General features: G+C 38.7%; 1 protein-coding gene across 1 annotated transcript in view; it reads right to left on the reverse strand.

Moving 5' to 3' along the window:
- Zbtb11 (zinc finger and BTB domain containing 11) overlaps positions 1–19,910 on the reverse strand; it is a 34,206-nt gene extending 14,296 nt beyond the window's left edge. Inside the window, exons 1-7 of the mRNA XM_004857992.4 lie at positions 18,723–19,910; positions 14,245–14,480; positions 13,204–13,435; positions 8,542–9,383; positions 8,110–8,286; positions 3,228–3,473; positions 330–474 (exon numbers count right to left, since the gene is read on the reverse strand). Of these exons, the coding sequence (XP_004858049.3) occupies positions 330–474; positions 3,228–3,473; positions 8,110–8,286; positions 8,542–9,383; positions 13,204–13,435; positions 14,245–14,480; positions 18,723–19,377 (2,533 nt within the window). The 5' untranslated portion in view covers positions 19,378–19,910. The remainder of the gene's footprint in view (positions 1–329; positions 475–3,227; positions 3,474–8,109; positions 8,287–8,541; positions 9,384–13,203; positions 13,436–14,244; positions 14,481–18,722) is intronic.
- Positions 19,911–21,452: the final 1,542 nt, after the last annotated feature.

A 21,452-nucleotide genomic window follows, 5' to 3' on the forward strand; every position in this document is an offset into this window, starting at 1 on the left:
CACCAAGAATTCCAGGTCAGCCTGGGCAATATAGCAAGACTGTCTCAAAAAACCAAAAAAAAAAAAATTATTTTTTAAAAACCCTGTATTTAAGAAATCATTAAAAAAACACACACAGGGGCCGGGGATTTAGCTCAGTGGTTCTGCTGCCTGTCTCAAAAGCGCAAGGACCTGAGTTTGATCCCCAGTACCACAAAAAAAAAAAAAAAAAAAACCCACACATACAACCATTAGTATATCAATGTAATTTCTGATATGATCATAGCAAATCAATAATAATAAATTCAAATACATAAAATTTAACTGTATCAATATAAACTTATCATTACCTGTGTGAATACTCATATGTTCTTGAAGGCTCCGTTTGGTAACAAATGACTTAACACATAGTTCACACTGGAACTGCTTTTGTGATTGATGGAGACTCTGATGTAATTTTAGACCATGTTTATAGATAAAAGTCTTTCCACAGACCTGCAACAGAAGAAAAGTGCTTAAGTCAGTAAAACAAAAAGGAGCCAGTAGTGGTGGTGGCACGCCTGCAATCTCAGCACTGCGGAGGCTGAGAGGAGGATCGCCACCCTTGAGACAGGAGTTCAAGGTCAGCCTGGGGTACATGGTGAGACCCTGTCTCAAAAAACAAAAAGGGTGATAGGTGCTGTTTCTTTAGAATAAAGACAGAGAAATTAATATATGTTATTTTGAATAAAAACTTTAATTAAATTTTAATTTGTTTACTTAAAATTATGTGCAAAATGACAAGGTGAAAGTTGAAACCAGAAATGCCAAGGATATTAGCTAGAAGACCCCTTTTCTGATTCAGTAATGAATACCGATGCTATCGTTCTTAAATCGATGTGACCCCTGGAGGAGCTCAAAACAATATAGAACAAAAACTTATGTGGTAGTCTTGTGAGACTGGTAAGCATTGTATCTTTTTTTTTTTTTTGGTACCAGGGATTGAACTCGGGTCCTTGCGCTTGCACAGCAGGCGGTGAAACCACTGAGCTAAATCCCCGGCCCCAGGCATTGTATCTTAAAGAAATACAGAACAAGGGCCAGGGATTTAGCTCAGTGGTTCTGCTGCCTGCCTTGCAAGTGCAAGGACCTGAGTTCGATCCCCGGTACCAAAAAAAAAAAAAAAAAAAGGAAATATAGATCAATACCTTCATTTCCCATAACAAATAAAATAATACTTTTCAAACTCTGTGATGAAGAACTAATCCACTAGAGACAGACGTGTGTTAAAAACACAATAAAATGGGCTGGGGATTTAGCTCAATGGTTTCACTGCCTGCTGCGCAAGCACAAGGCCCCAAGTTCGATCCCCGGTATCAAAAAACAAATAAACAAACAAAAAAACACAATAAAATACTGGAACAGGGTCAAATAACTACAAGAGTTTTTATACGCTTACTCATTTCTACACTTTCAATGGACCACACATTTTGAGTAGTGCTGTAACAGAAGAACATAGACCAATTTACACTTGGTATTTAACTTAATGAATAAAAATATTAGAAGTTGGCTTCAAAATAATTGAGGCAGTGGGAAGAGGAGCACTGAGTGTCAGTATAAATCAAACAGACCTGACCACGTAATGACAATCATCAAAGTTGGGTGAAAAGTACATGAGGATTCATTCCATTCTCTTATAATATATTCTGTTCTCATCTAATACAGAGCTTAAGAAAAAAGAAATATTAAAAATCTCATTGGTTGGGGAGAAAGGAACCCTTCTCCATTGTTGGTGGGAGTGCAGACTGGTATGACCACTGTGGAAATCAATATGGAGATACCTCAAAGAACTAGGGCTAGAGGTCCCATTTGACCCAGCTATTCCCCTGCTGGGGATCTTCCCCAAAGATTTAAAAGAATCATACCACAGCGATATATGTGCACCCATGTTTATAGCAGCACAGTTTGTAATAGCTAAAACTTGGAAACAGGCCAAGTGCCCATCAACTGGAGACTGCATAAAGAAGATGTGGGTTTTTTTTTATAAAATGGAGTACTACTCAGCCACAAAAAAGAGAAACTAGAGTTATTTATAGCTAAATGGATGCATATTGAGGCCATACTCTTAAGTGAAATAAATAGGACACACATGTGTAAATACTGAATAGTTTCTCTAGTGTGAGAAATTGAAAGTGTAAATAAGGATTAAAATGATTAAAACGAATCACTGATAATTTGAAACAGGAAAAGGTCCAAAGGTGTAGGAGTGGTGGGAGGGGAAGGGGAAAGAAGGGAAAGGAAAAATTATAAGAAAAAAAAAAAAGAAACAAAATCTATGTAAATAGGGAAGGGTGCACAGGTAATGGGGAAAAAAATTAGAACCAAGATACATCATGTACAGGTACAAGCACCCAATGATAAATGTAAACGTATTGTAGACCTAAAATGTACCAGTAAAAGAATTTTTTAAAAAATCTCATTGGTTATATTGCTTAAAATAAAAAATAATGGGTCATGCTTATGTGCAAGGATATAGGTGCCATTAGAACTTTTCAATGCCCCAAATAGCCCAAGCTGGCTACTCACATGATTCTTTATCCAGGAATCATATTTTGGTGTTTAGTTACCCTCGAACCTCAGCAACAAAGAAAAAAAAGCTTGAGCAGCACTTGACATAAGATTCCTGGAATCACTCTTAATTTAGGCAACACACTGAAGGCAAATTTTCCTGACATTTTAGGAGAGTGAGGGCGACTCCAGAATTTACCTCAGTAAGCCTCATCACTATAGTTAGGTTACAATCTTTTTTTTTTTTTTTGGTACCAGGAATGGAACTTTGGTCCTTGCACTTGCTGAGCAGGTGCCAAAACCACTGAGCTAAATTCCTGGCCCTAGGTTACAATCTTTACATAAAAAAATAAATGTTGCTGGGGATTTAGCTCAGTGGTTCTGCCATCTGCCTCGAAAGCGGAAGGACCCGAGTTCGATCCCTGGTACCAAAAAAAAAAAAACCACACAAACAAAATAAATGTTATAGGGGGCTAGGGATTTAGCTCAGTGGTTCCGTTTCCTGCCTTGCAAGCGCAAGGTCCAGAGTTCGATCCCTGGTACAAAAAAAAAATACATCTCTCCTCCTTAGGGGCCGGGGATTTAGCTCAGTGGTTCTGCTGCCTTCCTCGAAAGCCCAAGGTCCTGAGTTCGATCTCCAGTACCACAAAAAAACCCAAAAACCAAAAAACAAAAAAACAAAATAAATATTATGGCTTTACCTGGCATGCATGTGGCTTTACACCTGTGTGCTTCAACATATGGATTCGGAGGGAATACAACTTAGGCAATGTCCTTCCACATATGGAACATATGAATTCACGTTTGGTTCTGCCCTTCTCAGACGATGTTCCGGATGCCTCATTCGACGTGGAATTGGACGAGGATGATGTGGGTGCATCTTTTCTGGTGTGTCGAATCAGGTGTGCCCGCAGTGAAGCACTGTACTGAAACTGTTTCTTACACAACTAAAAGAAAAAGTAAACAAAATTCTATCTAAATATATTTGTGTTACAAAGTGCAAACAACTCATTTCAACTTTCCATTTGTTATAACTGAAAAAAAAAAATCAATAAATACACATTATGCAAAAGACAGTATGTTAAGTACCAGACTACAGAGATGAAAGGGATACTCCTCAGGCCTTACTTTGGTTAAAATTTAACCAGAAGGTGGGCACAGTGACACGTCCTATACTTCCAGCTATTTAGGAGGCTGAAGTAGGAGGATCACCAAGTTCCAGGCCAGGAATTTAGTGAGACCTTGTCTCAAATATTACATACATAAGCACATACATTAAATCTAACTAAAGCAAAGCTTTTATATATAGAAAAAGATGGAAGTTCTTTTTTTTTTTTTTTTTTTTTGAGACAAGGTCTCAGTATATAGTTCAGGCTGGCCTTGAACTCACTATAGAGTCCAGGCTGGCTTCAAACTAATGGTGATCATGCTGACTGCTGAGATTACAAGCATTCGTCACCATGTCTGGTGAGAAAAAGGTGACGTTCTGAAGAGTAATTAGAGCAATGAGGAAAGACTGGGCTTGAGTTTGGTATTAAAGGACTAGACACAGATAAATACAGAATATTATCATTACTACTAATACAGTAGTAGTTTTAGATGGAACAGATATATGGGCTGGAATAAAGTAGAAAGGTTAAGGCTGAGACAGTTCTTGGATTTTGTCCCACAGTTGGTGGAGATTCATGAAAGCTTTTCTTTAAAAGTCAAAGTTATATATGCTTACTAAAACTTGTTGTTTTAACAAAACAAATAAAACGGTGTTTCCTAATGCACAATCTCCACCAAGTCACTCCCCAGTGAACTGGGGAGGCTTCTAAAGTTAACTTTTTTCCCACACTGTTCTGATAATTATTTTGTAACTCTTTGTCTTTTTTTTTTTTTTTTTTTGAGACAAGCTCTTGCTTTGGAGTTCAGAGTGGCCTTGAACTCTTGGTGATCCTCCTGTCTCAGCCACCCAAGTGATGGGATTACAGGTATGCACCATCACATCTGGCTTATTTTGTAACTCTTTAAGTAATATAATAAAGTTGATTCTATCCTTCCTTTCCACATTTCCCACATAAGTAAATGAGTCCTACTAGTCTACTTTAATAGTTATATTACATTAGAATAATTATACTCCACTGATATAAGACCAATTTCAGTGTTTATATTAGGATATAAATATTATAAAAGCTGGGCACATGGTATACTATGATCCTTTTTCCTTTCTTGCTTTTGTTTTCCTGATTTCTTTGTATTTACTACTAACTCATCAGCAAAGTCTTCCTCTAATTGTCACTTAGAAGAGATTCAAAACACCATTAACCAGGTGTGGTGGCACACACATGTAATCCCAGCATCTTGGGAGGCTGAGGCAGAAGAATCTCAAGTTTGAGCCCAGCCTGGGCAATTTAGTGAGACACTATCTCAAAAAAAAAAAAAAAGGTCAGTGTAGCTCAGTGTGATGGTCCTGGGTTCAAGCTTTGGTAACTCACACACATACCCCAAATAAACAAAAAACCCCATCATTACTTTACTGGGAAGCTCTGTCACAGAATAAAGTTCTATTGTAACCTATTCCGACTATTCATGGTAGAAAGTTTCATTATGCTTGGTACATAATTTCAACTTGGGGTTTCCCATTACTATTGTCTTGATGAATTCCTTAGATTGTTTTGTCAATTAAACCCATATCTCCATTTGCTAAGTCCTGGTCATTTTAGTGGAACATGCCTATCAACAGCTTCTTGAAAAAGAGAGTCTGGGAAGTTAAACTTTTAAGATCTTGCACAGCTGAATAAGTTCTTATTGTACCATTGTAGGTAACTTGATAGTAGTCAGGCATGGTGGTGCAAAGCTTGTAATCTTAGCACTTAGGAGATTGAGGCAGGATTGCTGGAGAGTCTGGGTTACATAATGAGTTTAAGGCCAGCCTGAACCACATAATGAGACCCTGTATTAAAACACCAAATAATAATAATAATGATAATAATAAGTAACTGATAGTTTGGTTGTGTTTTCAACTCAGAAATCATTTCTCTTTAGAATTTAAAAGATATTATACCTTTGTCTTATAGCTTCCATTGCTGCTGTGGAAAAGCCTGAAGCCAGTATGATCCATATCCTGTCAATGAAACTGACCATTTTTTTCCTCTGGGAATTTGTAAGAGATTCTTCTTCCCCTGATTCTCAAATTTCATAATGTACTTTGACATAAGTTAATTTTCATCCACTTTTCTGAGCAATGTACCCTTTTAATATGAAAACATCTCTCCTTAGGTTCTGACGTTTCTGATTATCACATCAATAATTTTCTTCCCTCCATGTTCTCTGTTTAGAAATATTACTTTGTTATAGTTTAACATTCCAGTTTTTTTGCACTCTCATATTTTACTTTTTGGTTACTACAGACTGTCTTCAATTTATGATGGAATTTCATCATAGTAATGCCCATCATAAATGAAAAAATACCTGAAGTTGTACTATCCGTATTTTATTGCTAAAAAGCTCTTCTGGACCAGACATGGTGTTGCAATCTGTAATTCCAGCACTCAGGAGGCAGAGGAAGGAGAATTTTGAGTTCAAGGTCAGCCTGAGCTACATAGAGAGACCTTATCTCAAAAAACCAAAACCGAAACCAAAGCAAAAGATTTCTTTGCTCTCTTACTGTGCTCTTTTTAAAAATATAGTACACTAGCTGGGGATGTAGCTCAGTGGCTCCACCACCTGCCTCGCAAGCGCAAGGATCCGAGTTCTATCCCTGGTACAACAAAACAAAACAAAACATATATATAATATATATATTATATAATATATATATATATTGCTCTTGTCCCTAACCAATCCAAGACTGGTTTCTAGGATCATCTGAAGATATCAAAATCCTATAATGTCTTATATTAAAAGGCCATGGTATTTCCATATAACCTATCCACATCCTCCCATACATTAAGCTCTAGATTATTTATAATACCTAATTAAAGTTAAATACCAGGTAAACTGTTATGCTATATTGGCTAGGTAATCACGACAAGAAAAAAAGTTTATATATTTAACAAATTTTTTCAAGTATTTTCAATATCCAATTGGGTAACCCACGAATGTGAACTCTGCAGACTGAGCTCCATCAATAACTGGTTATTGTATTCATCATGAAATTTTTTCATTCATCTTTTATATAAATCATACTTTTTGTGTATTTTTCTTACAGTCTTCAAGTTGCTTTTTCTCTTAAAATCACAAGTCTGATGATCCCTGATGTGCAAGGTCCTGAATCCCAGCACCAAACAACAAAAATTAAGTGAAAACCAGTTACTATATAACACACCCGTAGCACCAGCTACTTGAGAGGCTGAGGGAAGAGGACTACTTCAGCCCAGCAGTTTGGGGCCAGACTGGGCAACATAAGAGACTGCTATCTCTTAAAACAAAAAACCTGAATTGATATCTCTAATTGAAAGTGGAGTTGGTCTGTCATCCACAGGCTTTAATAAGCAGTATCTCCAATTCTTTTTACCAGGCTTAAGATTCTCATGTCTGTTGTCTGAGAAATCCTTTTGTTTTACGGTTAAGAGTCCGGCTGCTTGAGAAATGGGAAGCAAGTGTTCTAATGGGAAGCTGAACAAGTGAGGAGGGAGGGAGAAAGGAAGGGAAAAGAAAAAAAAATAGAAGGAAAAAATGGAAACAAAGCTTCTGTACATAGGGAGAAGAAGGGGCTTGAGGTGGGGAAGGGGATAAAACAAAATTTATATATATAAAACAAAGTCTGCCTGCTAACATCCTGGGACTTGAATAAGGAAAGAGAAGATGAAAGGTTTCAATATTCAGCCTAGGGCTGGGGATGTAGCTCAGTGGTGCTGTGCCTGCCTGGCAAGCACAAGTTTGATTCCCAGAGGGGGGGATCAATATTCAGTACAGAAGCTTTCACTTTTCCCATTTTGGATTTACTATACCTACCTTCACTGTACCCAGTGCTCCCTAGAACAGTTATGGTTTTATCTTTTCCAGAGAAAACAAGGATCTTAGGCCAAGGAATGGTGATTCATTTGGTTTTACTTCCAAAATAATATCACCAATTCCTAAGCCTTTTGGTGGTTCTGCAATACAACTAGAATTGAGCCTTAGCTTTTTCTACTGAAAACTTAGAAATGAGTCATTTCAAATTTGCTGAATCACTTATTCCATCTACTTATTAGCATTCAGAATCTAGTTGCCAAGGTTTCTTCATCTGTTGTTCTCTTTGCTCTTTTATGCATTTATAATTTTAAAACAATCTTTTTACTATTATCTCACTAGGGTATCAAGAGAAAAAAAAGGTAACAAACTGACTATTAGGCAGGGGCAAGTAATGACATGTACAAATCAGATGATGATTCTTTATAAGGGAAACAGGCATAGAGTACTAGTGGTAAGAATAATTACCAATTAGTAAGTAAGATAGGTTCCATTTATGAATTTAGAGCCATTCTCAGTCAGTTTCAGATACTTACTGGAGGGCCAGGAATTTAGCTCAGTGGTTCCGCTGCCTGCATCGCAAGCGAAGGACCTGAATTCGATCCCTGGTACCAAAAAAAATAAAACAAACAAACAGATACTTACCGGACATTTGTAATCTCTAGCTCTCTCATGTTTTAGTGTGTGCATTATGAAGGCATATCGCCTCTGAAAGACCATTCCACATTCCCCACATTTATGGGATGCTTCTTCAGTGTTCTCCTTAGCATCCCTTTTGGGCTGTTTCAACTTTTTCCCTCTTTGAACTAATTTCTGGGCCACCTGGTCAAGGGATTAAAAAAACAAAATCTAAGTAAATATATTCATTTTGGCTTTTAAAGTTGTTAAGTCATTTTATAAATTTCTAATAAAAATATTTCAAATTCACATTATCTTATTAATATTGGTATTTAAAACATTAAGTTGCTTCCCTGTACCCATCTTCTCTCCCAATTAATTTTTAATTATAGGCATTAAATTCATTACTAGAATGATCTTAACTAAAACTACAAAGGACAGTACTTTTCCACATCACACCTGCTGAACTGCTGACTTGGGAATGGCTTTCCGTTTCTGTAGTTTTTTGTCCATACCCTTGTGTAGTCGGATATATCCTCCTTCATTGACAGACCGCTGCCGAAGCCTGCTTCTGTAAGTATCATCAGGATTTGGGTCTGTCTTTTCTGTTGGTGCAACTAGATTTTCCTGATCTTTTAAAGCTTGGTCAAGGTTCTCCCTGTCTTTTGAAATATCTTCAGTACATGTATCTTCAGTTGATACATCATTTTCCATGTCACTGTTCTCTTGGGAGCTGATGATTACAGTCTCTTTTGAAAGTTTAGCATGAATATCAGAAACTGTGTCATCTTCTCTAATGTCTGAAGTTTCTAGCTCTGGCTGGTTGTTTTTTGTTATTAAATCAATAGACTCCATTTCTGCATGAGAATTATTTATACATTCTACAGATGACAGAGGAGCTTCAGGCTCTGAAGAAACCTGGGGCTCAGGCTGTTGTCCTAGCTCTCCATTCTGTTCAGTTTCTGGCAAGTCTCCATTTACCAGGAACACAATTTCACAGTCTCCAAGTTCATTAGATAAAGTTGTTGTGGTTCCCTCACTGCTAGCTGTAGCAGGTGCTGCACCTCCGTGGTGTTCTGGTAAGTCCTGGGTTGATGCAACTGTTTGTACTTCACCCTTCTTATACACTGTAAGCTGTTTCTCTTCCATTAGTTTATGTACATTTTCACAAATTTCTAAAACTTCTGACATGAAAAGATGACGAGCTAAGATGGCTACATCAGCCATGCTACAGAAGTCAAAACTGAGTACAGAAGTATAGGCAAATTCCAGCAAAGGAAGGAAACTTGCTTTACAAAAACCTGTACAAAACATGAAAAGCAACAGGCAAGAAAGTCAATCATCACTAAACCATCCTACAAGAACTAATATACAATTATGACAATATAAAATATTAAAAAAGATAATCATGACCCTTTATTCTGCAATCTATTACCCCTCAATTTACTTTCTGTTCTGGCTAATTAAACCTTGTGTAACTACTAAGTCACTTCCATGAGCTGAGTGTCTCAATACCTAATATAGAAAATAATATCAGACTTACTACCTCAAAAGTTGTTGTAAGGCAGTCACTGTCAAACTGTATTCCTTAAAACCCTGGGGTTCCTCAAATTCCCCTCAAGAAACAGCTGCTGGAGAATGGAGGGTGGGAAAAAAAAAGGGAGGCAGGTGAGTAGGCAGGGTTCAACCAACCTATCCTCTAACCTCACTTCATTAAGTATTCTGCATTTTTAAATAGTAGTCCATATAAAATTATGATTGAACAAAGTATTCTACAATTGAAAATTAAAAACCTCTCTAAGACAAGGGTCAGCAAAAATTTTCTGAAAAGAATGAAATGATAAATATTGCAGGTCATAAAGTGTCTGTCACAACTATTCAGCTCTGACACTGTAACTGGAAGGCAGATGTACACTATGGGTATATCTGGGCATGAATACAATTTCTTTTTTTCTTTAAGTGAGGTTTTACATTTATCAAAGGTAGAAAAATAAACATGCTCTGCAGAGCAAGCGCAGGCCAATTAAAAGTAGGGAAAGAGGTACACTCTAGAGGGCAGAGCAGACCACTGTGAAAGAGAGAGCACAGTGGAGAACACAATTTTCTTTACAAAAAAGAGAGGAATGGCCCCTAGGCTGTAGTTTGTTTATCCTGGACTCAAGGAATGAAATAATTACTATATAAATGAGGTATTACATTTGTATTCTTATAAATGGGAGAATAGGGCAGTTTATTTTCTAAGTTCTCAGGGCTTCACTTTCAAAAGTGGATTTCTTAAAATTCTAACGATTTATAAAACTAGAGAAAAAACCCCACTTCATAGTGATACCCATCATTATGAAAAGATTAAAAATTTCTACAGGGCTAGAGATATAACTCAGTGATGAACCACTTGCACAAGGCCTTGGGTTCAAGTCCTAGTTACTTCTCTCCCCTCACTCCAAAAAAGAATTTGTATACTTTCTAGGGTTTTTAAAATACAGCTAAGTAGGGCCAGGATGTAGCTCAACAGCACAGCGTCTGCCTTGCAAGTGCGAGGCTCTTAGTTCAATTCCTGGTACCGGGGGGAAAAAAAACAGCTAAGCAAATATTCTTATTCCCCTTTGTTACATTAGGTGTTATATTACACATAATGTCTGTGCCTAGTTCACAATCTCACTATGTAGAGTTCAGGCTGGCCTCGAACTTGCAGTGATCCTCCCGCTGAGTGCTGAGATTGCAAGCATGGCCCACCATACCCTGGCTTCTCTTGTACAATGATTTATCTTATAAAGATAAATATGGTAACCTATCTTACAGAGATAAATTACTAGACAATATAAAAAGAGTCCAAGCAATCTTTTAAAAATTCATATTTGATTGGTGGCACATATAATTCCAGGACTCTGGGAGGCTGAGGAAGGAGGACACCAAATTCAAGCCCAGCCTGGGCAATTTAGTGGCAACTTATGGCAACCCTGCCTCAAAAATAAAAAACAGATAAAATGTGATTCCTTTTGTATGCAGAAAATGGATATGTATAAAGGAAAGATTTACAATGGTACATTAGGAGTCAGACTGAAGATTAATAATTAAATAGACAAATCATGGTAATCTGCTACAAAATATGAGACCAAGTTAAATTTAACTAAGAGTATTTCTTAAAAGAATATATGCCAGGACCAGGGATTTAGCTCAGTGGTTTCGCCGCCTGCTGCACAAACGCAAAGACCAGAGTTTGATCCCCGGTACCAAAAAAAAAGAATATATGCCAAAGAAATAAAGGATGTTGGACTTTCACCTAATACCTTTTCAACTTCTAAGTTATTCTGGTTTTGGTTTGGTTTTCTATGATAGAAATATAATTCTTAAAATACACAAGTCTAGATGCAGGAAGTTCTGATTTGGTTTGTGATTTCCTGGTGTGATCAGGGATAGAGGTTCTCATCTTCCCGTTCTGCAGCACATGGGATTCCATCATCAAGGACACCACAAAGTATCTCACAGGCGCGAAAGCCTTTGCATACAACACAGTAACTCTTTCATCTCCAAAAAGAAACCCGGAGACCTGTGAAGAGGCCCAACGACCTCCTACCTGTGTAAAAGAGCCTTAAAAAGTCCCAGCTCACCATTCAATCAGCAAGTGGCTTCTCCCTATCCCCTTTCTATACTCCCACTACCACCAATTAACAGGGAAAATACATTTGAATTTTATCTCCTTTATCTTCAGCCATCTATTAAGAAAAGATGCTTTCTGCAGGGAGGGTGGTCCAGGCCAATCCCAGCTATGCAGGAGTCTGAGGTAGGAGTATCACAAGTTTGAAGACAACATGCAAAATTTTTAAAAGATTAGGGTACAGGAGAGTGGGAAAGTGCTTGCCTCGGAAGTTTAAGGCCAGGGTTTAATCCCTATGTGTGAGGAATTGCCCTTAGTAACAAAGACTATTGGCTTCTCTGCATGTTGGGTTTCCTGCTCTTGCTCAATGTCAATCTCTGGGTATGTAAAAATTAGAGGAAATACATCTTTTAGAAGGCTAGAACTACTCTAAACCAACCCATTATACCAACTTCATCTGGTGTTCACTAATATCCATCACAGTATCTTTTATAAGAAGCTAGCAAACATTAAGTATTTTCTTAAACTGTTAGCTGCTCTAGCAAATTAACTGAACCCACTGAGGGAGTTGTGAGGACCCCAATTTATAGCTGGTCCATCAGAAGCATATGTAAAATAACTGGGGCATGTGACTGGCATCACAAAGGTGTATGTAGGACAGTTTTGAATACTGAGCCCTCAACCTGTGGAATATGATCTTGTCTGCACTCACACGCTTATATATATTGGCGCATTTATATATATATAAATTATTTTTTTTGTGGTACTGGGGATGGAACTCAGGACCTCGCGCTTTCGAGGCAGGCACAGTGCCAATGAGCTTAATATAAATTCTTGTAAGGCCCAAAGTCAAACTATTTATTTATAATATAAAAAAATAAGGAAAACCCCACCTGGGATTTTTATTTTTCTACATTGATGGTTTAACTTAATGAATTCTAACTTTTTTTTCCTGAGACAGAGTTTCACTATACAGTTGAGGCTGGTGTCAAACTCACAATGTAGCCCAGGCTGGCCTCAAACTTGTGATCCTCCTGTGTAAGCCTCCCAAGCTCCCAAGTGCTAGGATTATAGGCAGACACCACCACATCTGGCTATGATTAATCTTAAAAAAAAAAAAAAAAAAAAAAAAAAATCAAAAAACACAAAAGTACTCTGTTTACAATCACATGCACAAAATGATATAGACAATTTTAAACAATACATATTAATTTAGTATAATAATACTAATATTACTATGTATTCCTCTGAAACTATTTTTAAGTTTGAATCTCAGAAATAATAATTCTGCTATAACTGTCTGGCCTAATAGTGGTAGAAAAGGATTGCTTTTTCCATAACTCTATCTTAGAACTTTGCTAAAAAGAAGAAATCTTTCAGTTGACTTGGTCTGCTGCTGTAAGCAAGCTTCTATTTTAGTGTATATCTGGAAGACAGGCAGACAGACACAAACACACACACACACACAACCCCTTTTTCTAGAATGTACATATTAAGAAAAAACAAGGGTATTCAAAAATTCTTACCAGAAAGATCTACCACAGCCTCATGACTGGAAATAGCTCCTTTCTCAATAAAAAGGTCTCGAAAATATTCACTATTAGCTGACAAAACAGATTTATGAGCTTTGTACTCTTCTCCTTCAATCAATAAAGTAACATCACAGAACTGGTTGGAAAGTCTCTGTTCATTCAGCTGTTTCAAGACAGCCTGACAATGTTTTGGAGAAGAACGTTTTACCACTCCTTTGGTGTCAACCTGCCAAAATAAATTTGAGATCAAGAGGTGTATTATATATCATCTGCATATTTCACCCTTAAGAAAAACTATTTCATTTTAACAGATATGAAGAAATAACCTGCTATTCTTTTCTTCTTCTTCTTCTTTCCCTGGTACTAGGGATTAAACCCAGGGCCTTGTGTATGCTAGGTTATTCTTTATTATGTAAATATTTAAAGTCCTGGGGTCGGGGATTTAGCTCAGTGGTTTCAGCACCTGTCTCCCAAGCGCAAGGTCCTGAGTTTGATCCTCGGTACCAATAAATAAATAAATACATACATAAATAAATAAATAAATAAATAAATAAATAAATAAATAAAAATATTTAAAGTCCTGTGTCCAATTTCTTGTCTTTCCTTACTGGTCAGAACTTTGATGATGTATAAAATGGCTATACATCAACAAACAAAAACACAAAAAACTAACCAGAAAACAACAACCAAAAACCTAGCCAAATTAATTTTACCTTGCTGCATGATCTAGAATATTTTACCTGTACCAATACATCATTACAAAAAAAAAAGGAAGGAGAGGTAATTAACAACAAACCAATAATATACTAAGTTCATTCTAGAGAAGTAATATTTATAATAAGTAAACAGGCAGCATTAGCATACTCTTGTCTTATGTAACATAGTGTATGACTCATTTTATTGTATTCAATAAGCTCTACTTTAGACGTGAAGACCAAGCAGTGTAGGCATTCTGAAAAAAATAAAATTCACCAAGACGGCAAACACCAGTATACTAATTAAAAATGTTAACACTAAGTGGACAGTACTACTTACAAATACAAGTTCATGTTTGGACACTGGCTTCTTTTTGGAAGACTTGGAGGCTGTGGCTGGAGGCGAAGTAAAGTTGCTCAAGTCATCTTCTGATTCATTACTTTCTTCTCCAGATTCAAGGTCTAGTCCCAATTCTTCCAACATTTCTGAAGTATCTGATATCGGACGAGAGCGATCTAATTTTTCCTGGCATTTGCTGCACTGTTTAATGTAATCTTTGACCTGCTTTAATATACCTACAGTAAAAATAGAAATTAAATCAAACAATACATTTCTTATGCATCATTTTTTTTTGGTACCGGAGATCGAACTCGGGTCCCTGTGCTTGTGCAGCAGGCGGCAAAATAATATATCATTTTTAATCTATGGATACAACTTGTGTTCAAATGTCCAAATAGACACACTACCATAAAGAAAGTAGAATGGCTTCTTTTTTTTTTTTTTGTATCGGGGATTGAACTCGGGACCTTGGGCTTGCAGGGCAGGCAGCGGCACCATTGAGCTAAATCCTGGCCCTTAGAATGATTTCTTTTGAATGTAAGATACATTTTTTTCCAAAGATACAAGGATATAAATGGTTTGCTTCTATGCTAAGGTAAACTGATTTGTTGTTTACTCCATTATTCACTTCCCCCACCATAAAATGATTATGTGTGTATATATATGTGTATTTTTAAACTATTCACCAAAAATAATAGTGCTTAGAAATTGACAGCACATTTTATGAAGACATAATATAATTCATTGTTGGGAACATATCTCTTGCAAAAGCAGTTATATCTGCCTGCTGGATGCTCTTCTGATGTGTTTTCTAAGTAACTTCATTATTCAATGAGGAATATTTTAATCATCTAAGTAACACTGAGGTTGCAGTATTTATATTTAGACTGTGTTTACTAATTCAAAGTCTTTTTCTCTATTTTTGTTGGAGCACTTACCAAACTCTGTCTGCCAGGTAATTGATGTTTGTATTCAGAAAAACAAAATGTTAAGGTTTTTTTTCCAAGGTCTCAGAATATTTTCAATTTCTTTTTTTTTTTAACCTTCTCCACTTTTCTCTTCTATAATAGAATTTTATTTTTTTTTCCACATCCAAAGGTTTACTTGACAAAGAAACAGTGATATCATGTACAGAGAGAACTTGGTTAGTGAAATCTAAAGCTGGCTGTGGTTGTACATGTCTATAATCTCAGCACTTGGGAGGCTGAGGCAGGAGGATCCCTAAGACTTCCAGACTATCCTGTGTTTTTTTATGCTTTACATTGTATATTTGTGTCAAAGGTGTATATGACTTACTTTGTCAGACTCATGAACAAGTCCGACTTACAAGTTCTCCCAGAATGGAATTTGTTACTAAGTCCAGGATTTGCTTCTGACTTCGCAATAGTGGCTATTCTTTCTTGAGTAAGATGGAATCCAATGTTGTTTTAATTCACATTTCTTTAGTGGCCAGCAAAGCTGAACATTTTTTCATGTATTTATTGGCCATTTGCACTTCTTCTGACAAGTGTCTCTTCATTTCAGTTGTCTATTTTTTTTTAGTTCTTTGTATATACTAGATAATAGTCTCTGTCCAATGAATAAGTGGCAAAATTTTTTCCCATTTTACTGTAGGCTTATTATATTAATAAAACTTAATAGGAAAATACATTTTTAATATAGTAGTAGAAGGGGAAGAGTTTCACTAATCAATTTCTTCATAAGTAGGGTCTTTCAAAAAATTTTAAACTTCTAAGCAATTTATATAGCATGCTTCTGAGTAATAAAAAGAGAAAGTTTATACTGATTGACTCTGTTCCAGACACGGTATTTGTTAATGATCTAATTGACAGTTGATAAAATAAGCATTTTAAACTACTATTTCTTAATGTGTCACAAACTACAAATAAACTCTCTAGAGATACATTGTCTGAAGCCATTATAGATTGTTATGTGTAAGCTAATAAGATGTGGTGAATGTAGACACCAAGAAAAGAGCGATTAACTTTTCTTTTAAAATTTTAGATTTTTATTATGAAAATAATTTTACCCTTGTGGATCCTCTGAAGGATCTCAGGGCTTCTTTCCCTCAATGGTTCCAGATGTTTGAGAACAGCTACCTGATCTGTAAGAATTTTGGAATTCCACAACTTTGAACATATTTCATTTTTTATTTATTTTATTTTTTGGTTTTTGAGACAGGTTCTCACTTTGTACTTTAGGCTGGCCCTGAACTCCTTGCAATCTTCCTGCCTCAGCCTCCCCCGTGCTGGGATTATAGGTGTATGCCACCACACCTACCCTAGGATTTCATTTTTAAATTGAGCTAACTCAAACATAGTCTTGGATGTTTCTTTCTGTCTTTTCAGACAATACACACTAAAAACAAAAAAAAAATCATCACCCCAGAAAATCCATTTAATAGCTGGGTGTGGTGGTTCACGCCTGTAATCTCAGCACTTGGGAAGCTTGAGGCAGGAGGATTGGTGTGAGTTCAAGGCCAGCCTGGGCTACATAGTGAGTTCAAGGCAGCTTGAATAGCTCAAAAAAAAAAACAACATAAAAGCAAAAAACAAACCAAAAAAATCCATTTGATAAAGGAAAATTCTGTAAAGTAAACATCATATAGCACTACAGAACAGTGGTTAAGAAATACATGAAGCCTGGTTAGGTGGCACCTGCCTAATAATCTCGGCTACTCTTGAGGCTGAGGCAGGAGGATCCAAAGTTTGAGGGCAGCCTTGGGCCGTTTAGCGAGACCCTGTCTCAAAACATTAAAAAGATAAGAATAGCCAGGCCTGGTGGCACACGCCTGTGATCCCAGCACTTGGGAGGCTGAGGCAGGAGGATCACTGTGGAGTTCACAGCCACCCTGAACTACAAAGAGAGACCCTGCCTCAAAAAACCCAAAAAAACCCAAAACAACCCCCCCCCCAAAAAAACCCAAACCACAATAGGAATGTAGGTCAGAGGTGAAATGCTTATCTACAGTAGCATAAACCAGGCCCCGGGTTCAATCCCCCAGTACCACAAAATAAAACCAAAAAAAATCAACTGTGTGCTTTTAGTTTTCCCATCTGTAAAAGTTATTTCCACCTTACAAAGTTTTAAGAAGATTTACCAAGACAAATAAAGTGCTCAAAACTATGTCTGCATGTAAAAGCATGGTCAGTGTTACCTTTAGATATAATTATTATCTTTACCAAAAGTATTAAAGTTGAGGCATTCAAGTGTCTGCCCAAACCAACCAGTTTTGTCTCCTTAGAGTAATTTAATTCAGATATTAGTTTAAAACAGACTACAGGTGCCAGGTGCAGTGGTTCGTCCCTGTAATCCTAGCACTTGGGAGGCTGAAGCAGTAGGATCCCCAGTTCAAGGCTGGCCTAGGCTACATAGTGAATTCAAGGCCAGCCTGAACTACATAGCGAGACTCTGTCTCAAAAAACCAAAATAAATAAGTAAATAAATATAACATAGGTTAAGGTAAAGCATGTGAGAAGAATACAGATCTGGAATGTTTTTAAAAGCACAAGAATTCTTTAAGAACAAAAGGATTTAGGCAACAGGTTTGATGACAAAGTTCATAAACTGACAGTACGGTGGCCTCATTTCTTTATTCACAGATGAAGCCACCAAGACCGATGAGTTAATTTCTCCAGAGCCATACAGAGTGGCAGAACCCTTCCTAACAAAACCTGTTCTGATGTGAGACTGTAAAGATTACTAATTTTAACTGAGAAGTTTCAATATTTATCAACTTTGTGGAAAAGGAAAGAGGTTAAGAAGTCAAGGGCACTTGCTCTGCTTCCCTAAACTAGTCGCCAAGGAGTCAAGAAAATTTAGAGCTATTATTTTTCTGACAATAATAAGCAATCACGGTACCCTTACTTTTTCAGGGAGTATACAGTGTCTCACAGTTCCCAAGTACTTGACACAGAATTAGAGATAAGAACAGTAAATTGTTGGAATTAAAACTATCTGATATTCTTTACATTTAACTCTTGTTATAAAACGAGGTTTAAGAGGACTGTCACACGATTACTCCTTATCACCTCAGCACCTAACTGCCTTACTTCTTATATACCCCGAGGCAGCAGAATTTAAGAACTACGGGCCAGTGGATCCAGAAAATCAGACGCACTCGCCAAAACCAAAGCAGAACACCCAGGAGAAAGCAGCCCCGGTGTGGACGACCGCCCGAGACCCACCAGCGAGCACACACTGACTTGGGGCGCAGCCGCGCCGGGCGGCACAGGGCGGAGGAGGAGCCGGGGTAGCCCCCGTGGTCCCACCCCGGCGAGGGCCCGCCCCCAGCCTCCCGGCCCCTTCCTGCGGGAGGTGCGGCTCCTTTCGCGTCCCCCACCCTAGGCTCCGCCTGTAGCGGCTCGCTGAGCGCAGGCCGCCTGGCCACCGGCGTCCGAGACCCTGCGAGACCCTGCGCTCGCGGGTGCGTGACACCCCACCCGCAGGCCCGCCCCTCGCCGCGGGCCCCGTCTGACCTCTCCACCAGTACGTCTTGGACAAGTCGTGCCAGGTCTGGTGCCGGGTGTGGTGAGTGCCTCCAGGGCCCAGGTGCGCTGCCTCGATGAGGCCCCGGCGCCGCTCCGGCTGCAGCACCACTTCCAGCTCCGCAAAGGTCTTGCGGTGCCGCTGCCGCCGCTGGTAATACAGAGTCCCGCCGCGCACCACGTAGCAGGCGGCGGCCTTGCGGATTTTACGCTTGACATTGCCCTCGGTGCCAGGCGCGTACGGCTCGCGCTCGTTGGTCAGGTAACGCAGGATGGCCCGGTAGCTTTCCTCGCTTGACATCGCGGTCAGCGGTTCCCTGAGCGCGCCTGTCAGTGGTGGAGGAGGAAGACAGCACACTAGCTCCGGGTGGATGCAACACCAGCGGAGGCGCTGTAAGGAGGTACAGCTCCGCCTTTGGAGAGTGCTCTTCAAGGGCTCCCGCAGCGCAGGGGGAGAACAGGCGAATTGGTAACCAGGGGGAACTGCACTTCTCCAGCGCGCGGGATCCGGTGGCGACTGACAAAATGGCTGCTGCACCACCGGAAGTGACGCAAGCCAAGGGCGGAGGCTGAGCCTTGATTGGACCGCTCTTGCTTTCTGGATGGAGCGAGCCCATCGAGTGACGTCACTACTGCGGCCGGACATTTTGGAAGCGGGTAGGCCCTTCCCTGGAGATGGAAGGGTAGTTGAGTAGACATCTTAAGTCCTGGCAGTTTCCCTTTTTTATTTTTCCCTTTTCCCACGCTCTCTAGAGAGCCACGTGTAAGAGCTGGTGCGCAGTTGTTATCCCTTCGGAGACACTTAAGAGAGGAAATGAGTTCGTAAGCATCAGATTTTTAGGCTTTAGCAAATTCGCTCCTGGACCAGATAGGTCCATTGGCAGGGAAATACAGAGTTCAATTAACAAACGTTATAAAATTAAAACCTCCCAATCTTGTTATTTCTGCATATAAACCAGTTGCTCTCAATTACCCAACGAATAATCAGGCTTTTTCCATAATGGTCGGCATATATTGTAAAAATAAAAGGCAATCATGTTGGAACAGATAGGAAGAAGTACCTAGAACTACCAGGCTTCGTTTATTTTTATGTGTTCAGTATAAGCTTGCGTACATTTTTACATACGTTTAGAAGAAAAAAAGGTCTCTACACCACGACTAAAACTTCAGTTTTTTTCAATGCATGCTAAGGGTCCTAATATAATACTCTTTGAATTGGCTGTGGTTACAAGAGGCTAGGGAGGATTCCACTCCCTGGCGAGTAAGTGCTGCTTTTCTGCAGCTGGAAAATTCCGGGCTTCCTAGCCCGAGGGCCTTGGCTCCCCACGTTTTTCTTTATGAACCTGATTTTAAATTCTTTATGAAGCTCTTTGACCCATGTAGTCATGAGTGAGGATAACAGGTGAGAAAAAAACATCTAACTGGAGATCTATTTGGGATGTTTAATCTGCAGACTTTCCGAGTCTAACTGGAATAGTGAGAAATTAGAAGATGGAGATGCACTTTTTCCCCCACCATGGGGGGGGGGGGTAGTGAGTAGATAGGAGCAAACCTACCCTCTAAGGAGCTGGTTGGTCTGTCAGTGGTGGTGAACCTGTAGCTCACTTGCCGCTACAATTGAAAACTCTAAAAGGTTCGCCATCACTGGTCTATGCACTGGGCCAGCCTCACCAACTCTTCTGAGATTTAAAAAACTGTACAGGTAGAATTTAGTGGCAAATATTACTAAAGAAAAATCTAAGTTGTGAAAACATCCCTCCACCCAATACAGTTTGTTCAAAACACCGAAGTGTGAAAGCACTGAGAATCCCGTACAGTACTTGAAATCCTTTGAACTAATGGAAACAAATCTCTTTAACTGCTCTCCTAGTCAACATTATCTGGCCAAGCAAGGCTAAATTTTTACCACGAGGAGAGGTACCGTTATTTCTATCTTTCTGGGCTAAAGACTCCTGGGCAACCAGAACTGGAAGTTCCAATTTAGACCAGAAAACAATGCTTTTATTTTTTTTAATTTTTTGGTACCAGGGATCGAACTGAGGACCTTGCACTTGTGGGGCAGGCAGCAGAACCACTGAGCTAAATCCCCGGCAAAACAATGCTTTTAAAAGGGACGTTTTAAAGACAGTAATAGAAAATAGGGAACTTCTGCAAAAGGGAGATCAAGAGATGGAGGGGAGGGGCATAAAAAACTAAGGTGTGTTATGGCCACATACTAACTCCCCACCATGAATGTAATCATTTACTGCAAACGTAATATTAAGTGGGAGGACAATAAAGGCACATTTTTGCTCTGCATCCAAAAATTAGCATCCATAGCTCAACATTCACTCGGATCATTTTAATAGCCAAAAGATAACTTTTATTTTCCCTGGAATTTCACATACAACATTGTCATTTAGCACCAACAGGACTTTTTTTTCCAAGCAAAATTCTAGTACTTTGTTTTGCTTTTCTGAGCAAAAGCCTATCAATATATTCAGTTCTGTTGGCTGAAAGGGGTTCTCCCTAAACTGCCCAGGCAAGGCTCAAAATTGCAATCTTCCAGCCCCAGACTGCTGTAGCAGATTGCTGGTGTACCACCTTGCCTGGTTTATACTGCTTACTATTTTAGTTTCAGATTTCAAGTTTCCCCAAACACTTGGAACAGTGCCTGAATTTATGTACCAGAAAGGAAAATGAATTAACTCCTTGATAGATACAATGTGGATGAGGGAAAAT

Source organism: Heterocephalus glaber, unplaced genomic scaffold (assembly GCF_053883595.1).
Source record: "Heterocephalus glaber isolate CG9 unplaced genomic scaffold, H.glaber_assembly_v1.0 deba00000122, whole genome shotgun sequence".
NCBI lineage: Eukaryota > Metazoa > Chordata > Mammalia > Rodentia > Bathyergidae > Heterocephalus > Heterocephalus glaber.